General features: G+C 42.4%; 1 protein-coding gene across 1 annotated transcript in view; it reads right to left on the reverse strand.

Annotated features, from left to right (window-relative positions):
* Positions 1-1342: 1342 nt before the first annotated feature.
* Positions 1343-7127, reverse strand: part of LOC101340958 (group 10 secretory phospholipase A2) — a 21437-nt gene continuing 15652 nt past the window's right edge. The window contains exon 4 of the mRNA XM_004373439.2: positions 1343-1930. Within this exon, the coding sequence (XP_004373496.1) occupies positions 1785-1930 (146 nt within the window). The 3' untranslated portion in view covers positions 1343-1784. The remainder of the gene's footprint in view (positions 1931-7127) is intronic.

A 7127-nucleotide genomic window follows, 5' to 3' on the forward strand; every position in this document is an offset into this window, starting at 1 on the left:
AGGGGAGGGGTGAGTTGGCCTAGAGCAAACAGGCTGGGCTGGACTCTCCTCGTTATCACCAGGAGCAGGGCTGGGCACACTCAGAGTGAGGGCCTCAGGTTTCAGGGTGTCCACTGAAAATATTCAGACCCTTTGATCCAAATCTGGGCTAAGGAATAATAAAAAGGTGGCGGGGGTCGGGGGGAGCAAAGATTTATTCACAAGACATAACGGCAATAATTATTTAAAATAGGAAATACTCCCAAGATCTAAAGTTAGCAGTCTACAAAATGGTATTGGAAGTATAGAAAAGCCTGAAGGACGTCCCACGAAAATGCTGAGTGGTTATTTCTGGAGTGTAGGAAGGGGTGACTTCTTTTTTTCAAGAATGGAGCTTAGCTTTTGTTAAGAAGAACAGAGGTTAGGCATCAAGACATTTTTTGACAGGGTTAAAAGGACCAGGGAAGTGGAATGACATTTTCGTCCTGAGAGATCCTGAGAAGAGGTCTTTGCCTCCTTCAGTCCAAAACGGGAATGCCAGCAGGATGCACTGATAAAGGCTGATAGGACCTCAGGAAGCTGGAACCTCTCACTTCTCCACTGCTGGTACACATCCCTAATCATCATCCTCCACACAGAAACTGAACAACGTAGAAAATGAACTTGCTCTTTAATGGGGGCTGGGAGGGAGGGCAGTCTGGGCAGGGATGAGGGAGGGTGTTAGAAGCGCAGGCCCTTACTGGCCAAATTGGCCAGGGCCTCCTGGATCTGAGTCTGCGGCTCCAGGGTTGCGTCCTCGCAGTCGCGAAAAGTGGCCACGCAATAGCTCAAGGTGCCCGGGGCAAAGCAGCCAACGGTCCCCAGCAAATAAGCGGGAGGTGGCCACAGGAATTCCTGCAGGTCCAGGACAGCTTCAGGAGCGCCAGCCCCCACAGCCACTGTGCTAGCTTCATCATGGTCCCCGCTCTCCAGATCACCTACTCACAGCTCTTCTCCCTGACGGTCCGCGCTGTGTTCACCCTTTCCATTCAGTTCTCAGCCTACACCTCCATCAGGGGTGACTTTTTCTGCTTTATATTTCTCTGTAGTTTGTTTGTTTGTTTTAACAATGAGGATGTACTTCTTTTGTAGTCAGGAAATAAGTTTTAATGGTTAAAGGTGAAGGGAGTTGGGGAATAATACTCTCTTAGCTAAAAGCCTAAGGAGATCTGGTGCGCAGTGGTTAAGCTTCAGCTGCTAATCAAAAGGTCGGCAGTTTGAACCCACCAGCTGCTCCGTGGGAGAAAGATGTGGCAGTCTCCTCCCGTAAAGATTTATAGCCTTGGAAACCCTATGGGGCAGTTCTACTCTGTCCTATAGGGTGGCTATGAGTCGGAATTGACTTGGTGGCAACGGGGAAGCTAAAAGCCACTAGACTTGAGTGTCACATCTTATGCTAAATCTCAGAGCCTAGCCTGAGGCCAGGCTCATAGAAGGTCACTCATATTTGACCACCCGTCATCAGAAGCAGGTTAGAAGACAAAGCTCACCTTTTCATAAGGGGTGAATCTCAAAAATGTTACCAAACCGGGCACTGTCATAAACATAGTTGTGGTTCTATGAAACAGACACAGGACTTTCGACCTTAATCAAACTGGAAACCAAACAGACTCCAGCCCCAAGTTCCGGGACAGGGAGAGAAAGCAAACACAAGCCTTGCAGCTGTATCACTTGGCCTCAGTTCCCTCCTGCAGAGAACTGAACACTACTGTTGATCAGTGAAAAGGAGATTTATTTCCTTATGCAAAAAATCATTTCAAGTCAGGCTAGGAGTCACACTTGGGTGAGTCTTTCCCACATAGGAAATAGGGGTAGAAGAGGTGCTGTATGTTGTACTCAGCTCGGGCTAAGCAGTCAGCAGCCTCCCGGTCACACTTGCATATGAGTTCTTGGCATTTGTCCTCCGCCGGTCCTGGAAGAAGTGGGGAAACTGAGGTTAGAGCAGGGACTTGCGGAGGCTCGAGGGTAAGCGTGAGGAAGCCAGTAAAGACAGGCAGGAAGGGTCATAAGTTGCATTGGCGTGGCACTTTCCCACTTGCCGCATGAACTCAATCCTGGGGCAACTCCAGAAAGGAGGTATGGAAGTTGCCAGGAAGGTGTTTTCAAATGGAGAATCCAAAGTACTACAACCTTTGGCTTCTGAATCAATTATTACTATTTCATTTGGAGATCCGTTTAAGTAAGTGTCTGCCACAGAACCAGCCAGGCCTGGGTTTGGAATGGCTGCTTTGCCCTTTCCTAGCTATGTGACCTTGCCTAACCTTTCTAAGCCCATGTCCTAATTTAAAATAGAGCATTATTCACTTTGTTTAAAAAAAAAAAAAAAAAGGACCACATAAAGATCGATATCCTGGGCATTAGTGTGCTGAAATGGAATGGTACTGGCCATTTTGAATCAGACAATCATATAGTCTACTACGCCAAGAGTGACAAATTGAAGAGAGATGGTGTTGCATTCATCGTCAAAAAGAACATTTCAAGATCTATCCTGAAGTGCAACACTGTCAGTGATAATATCCATACGCCTACAAGGAAGACCTATTAATATGACTATTATTCAAATTTATGTACCAACCACTAAGGCCAAAGATGAGGAAATTGAAGATTTTTACCAACTTCTGCAGTCTGAAATTGATCAAACATGCAATCAAATTGCATTCATAATTACTGGTGATTAGAATTCGAAAGTTGGAAACAAAGAAAGATTGGTAGTTGGAAAATATGACCTTGGTGATTGAAATAATGCCAGAGATCACATGACAAAATTTTGCAAGACCAACAACTTCTTCGTTGCAAATACCTTTTTTCAACAACATAAATGACTAAACATACGGACCTCGCCGGATGGAATACACAGGAATCAAATCGACTACATCTGTAGAAAGAGATGATGGAGAACTTCGATATCATCAGTCAGAACAAGGCCAGGGGCCGACTGCAGAACAGACCATCAATTGCTTATATGAAAGTTCAAATTGAAGCTGAAGAAAATTAAAACAAGTCCACGAGAGCCAAAGTATGACCCTGAGTATATCCCACCTGAATTTAGAGACTATCTCAAGAATAGATTTGATGCATTGAACACTAATGACTGAAGATCAGAGGAGTTGTGGAATGACATCAAGGACATCATACATGAAGAAAGCAAAAGGTCATTAAAATGACAGGAAAGAAAGAAAAGATCAAAATGGATGTCAGAAGAGACTCTGAAAGTTGCTCTTGAACGTAGAGTAGCTAAAGCAAATGGAAGAAATAATGAAGTAAGAGAGCTGAACAGAAGATTTCAAAGGGTGGCTCGAGAAGACAAAGTAAAGCATTATAGCAAAATGTGCAAAGACTTGGAGTTAGAAAACCGAAAGGGAAGAACATGCTCAGCATTTCTCAAGCTGAAAGAACTGAAGAAAAATTCAGGCCTCGAGTTACAATATTGAAGGATTCTATAGGGAAAATATTGAATGATGCAGGAAGCATTAAAAGAAGATGGAAGGAATACACACAGTCACTGTACCAAAAAGAACTGGTTGACGTTCAACCATTTCAGGAGGTAGCATATGATCAAGAAGCAATGGTATTGAAGGAAGAAGTCCAAGGTGCACTAAAGGGAATGGCAAAAAACAAGGCTCCAATAATTGACGGAATACCAACTGAGATGTTTCAACAATCGAATGCAGCGCTGGAGGTACTCACTCGTCTATGTCAATAAATTTGGAAGACAGCTACCTGGCCAACCAACTGGAAGAGAACCATATTTATGCCCAATCCAAAGAAAGGTGATCCAACAGAATGTGGAAATTATGGAACAATATCATTAATATCACACACAAGTAAAATTTTGCTGAAGATCATTCAAAAGTGGTTGCAGGAGTACATTGAACTGCCAGAAGTTCACGCCAGATTTAGAAGAGGATGTGGAACGAGGGATATCATTGCTGCTATCAGATGGATCTTGGCTGAAAGCAGAAAATCCCAGAAAGATGTTTGCCTGTGTTTTATTGACTGCACAAAGGCATTTGACTGTGTGGATCGTTACAAATTATGGATAACATTGTGAAGAATGGGAATTCCAGAACACTTAATTGTGCTCATGAGGAACCTGTATATAGACCAAGAGTCAGTCATTTGAACAGAACAGGGGGATACTGCGTGGTTTAAAGTCAGGAAATGTGTGCATCAGAGTTGTATCCTTTCACCATATTTATTCAATCTGTATGCTGACCAGATAATCCAAGAGGCTGGACTATATGAAGAAGAATGGGGCATCAGGATTGGAGGAAGACTCATTAACCTACAATATGCAGATGACACAAACTTGCTTGCTGAAAGTGAAGAGGACTTGAAGCACTTACTGATGAAGATCAAAGACCACAGCCTTCAGTACGGATTACACCTCAACATGAAAACAAAAATCCTCACACCTGGACCAATAAGCAACATTATGATAAACGGAGAAAATATTAAGTTGTCAAGGATTTCATTTTACTTGGATCCACAATTAACGCCATGGAAGCAGCAGTCAAGAAATCAAACAGCGTACTGCATCTGGCACATCTGCTGCAAAAGATGTCTTTAAAGTATTAAAAAAAAAAAAAAAAGCAAAGATGTCACTGTGGGGACTGAGATATGCCTGACCCAAGCCATGGTATTTTCAATTGCTTCATATGCATGTAAAAGCTGGACAATGAATAAAGAAGACAGAAGAATTGATGCCTTTGAATTACGGTGTTGGCAAAGAATAGTGAATATACTGTGGACTGCCAGAAAGACAAACAAATCTGTCTTTGAAGAAATACAGCCAGAATGCTCCTTAGAAGTAAGAATGGCGAGACTTCGTCTCACGTACTTTGGACATGTTATCAGGAGGGATCAGTCCCTGGAGAAGGACATCATGCTTGGTAAAGTAGAGGGTCAGCAAAAGAGAGGAAGACCCTCAACGAGATGGATTGACACGGTGGCTGCAACAACAGACTCAAGCATAACAAAGACTGTGAGGATGGTGCAGGACCAGGCAGTGATTCGTTCTATTGTACACAGGGTCTTTATGAGTGGAAACCAACTCAACAGGACCTAACACCACCAACAACATCCACTTTGCACGGCTATTCAGATGCCTGAGTGAGAAAGCAAGGGCTTGGCACAGGATGGGCAATCAATGATGACCCCACCAGTATGTCTCTTAAGTCTACCTCTTGGACGTCCTTAAAGAAAAACAGCTTATTTTAAGTAACAATCACATATTCCATCTCCTAACTTATACAGAGAGGCAAACGTCTATGTCTCCTTCTGGCCTGAGAATTCCACTATTAAGAGAGTCATTACTTTGGGTTGGTAAGATTTTGTGGTCTCAAGTCATATCTTATTTAACCTAGAAGGTATAATGCCTTAAGCTGCTGTGAATATATCACTTAACCATACCACTCACTGCCGTTTAGTATGGGCTTTTTAGTATGCACATAAATGAAAAGCAGAACACTATGAAATCCTTCCAGATTCCTTTAAGAGGCACAGTGAAGAAGCATGAGCTTTGAAGTTAGCCAGCTTGGCCACAGGTTTAACAGCTATGTGTCTTTGGACATGTCACTTCACCCTACTCAGACTCAGTTTCCTCTGGAATAATATGGAAATAATCACAGTACCCACTTCTAAGGGCTGTTGGAAGATGAAAAGAAATCACGTCCGTAGAATTCAGGGCATACAGCAGGCGCTCAGTAAACAGAGGCTGACCTCCTTAAGCTGCCAGCAAATATCTAAAAACTTCCTCTTAAAATGTACAAGCTCCTTGACTATTATCAGAAAAACGGAAAGTAACAAGTGTTGATGAGGATGTGGAGAAATCAGAACCCTCATACATTGCTGGTGGGAATGTAAAATGGTGCAGCCACTGTGGAAAACAGTCTGATGGTTCCTCAAAAAGTTAAACATAGAATTACCATGTGACTCAGCAATTCCACTCCTAGGTATCTACCCAAAAGACTTGAAGGCAGGAACTCAAACAGATGCTTGTACACTAATGTTTACTGAAGTGTTATTCATAATAGCCAAAAGGTGGAAACAACCCAAGTGTCTATCAGTAGATAAATGGATAAACAAAAGTATATCCATATAGTGGGATATTATTCAGCCATAAAATGATGTTCTGATACATGTTATGACGTGGATGAACCTGGAAAACATTAGCTGAACGAAATAAGTCAGACTCAAAAGGAAAAATACTGTATGATTCCACTTATATGAAATATCTAGAACAGGAAATACATAGAGCCAAAAGTTTATCAGTGTTTACTAGGGACTGGGGGAGGGGAAGGGGGGGAGAACAGGGAGTTATTGCTTAAGGGGTTTCTGTTTGGGGTGATAAAAATTTTTTGGAAATGGATGGTGGTAATGGTTCCACAGCATGATGAATATAATTAACGCTACTGAATTGTACACTTAAGACTGGATGAAACAGCACATTTTTTGTGATATATGTTTAGCTGTACACACACAAAAATGCACAGGTTCCTTGGAGATCCAGGGAGATCAAGCAGAAGTATCAGAAAGGTCACCAGCTTCTCTCCTGGAAGACCCACAGGCAACACCCAGAGAACCTGGCAGCACCAGGGGGAATGCGTGATGGGTAGGGGGTGTCAAGCAGGAAAACGGGGCCTGAGGACCCTCTGGTGATCATCTCCTAGGCTCTGTCCTGAGCGGAGCTGCTTAAAGGTGTTCCCCCAGATGACTGCATACAGGGGTTCCGCAACTCAGTCAGGCCCGTGGCAGCTTCAAGATTATTGCTTTAAATTCTCTCACTTTTGAATACTAAGTAAATTATTTATTTGATTAAACAAATCACTAAATTATGATAAATAAATCCTACCACTGCTGTAAATGGAAAACCAAAATCTTTTACCATAAATATAAGGGATTAAAAAACAACAACGTGAGGTTGTTGACCATTGTCATAGGGCAACATGTGTACTAACTGTTAAATGAGAAACTATTTTGTTCTGTAAGCCTTCATCTAAAGTGAGAATGGCAGCACAATTGGAAGAGCGTAGTCGATGTCACTGAACTGTGCATATAGATATTTTTGAAATGGTGTATCTTTGGCTATGTATATTTTCACCAAAAAA

Source organism: Trichechus manatus, unplaced genomic scaffold (assembly GCF_000243295.1).
Source record: "Trichechus manatus latirostris isolate Lorelei unplaced genomic scaffold, TriManLat1.0 scaffold00024, whole genome shotgun sequence".
Lineage (NCBI taxonomy): Eukaryota > Metazoa > Chordata > Mammalia > Sirenia > Trichechidae > Trichechus > Trichechus manatus.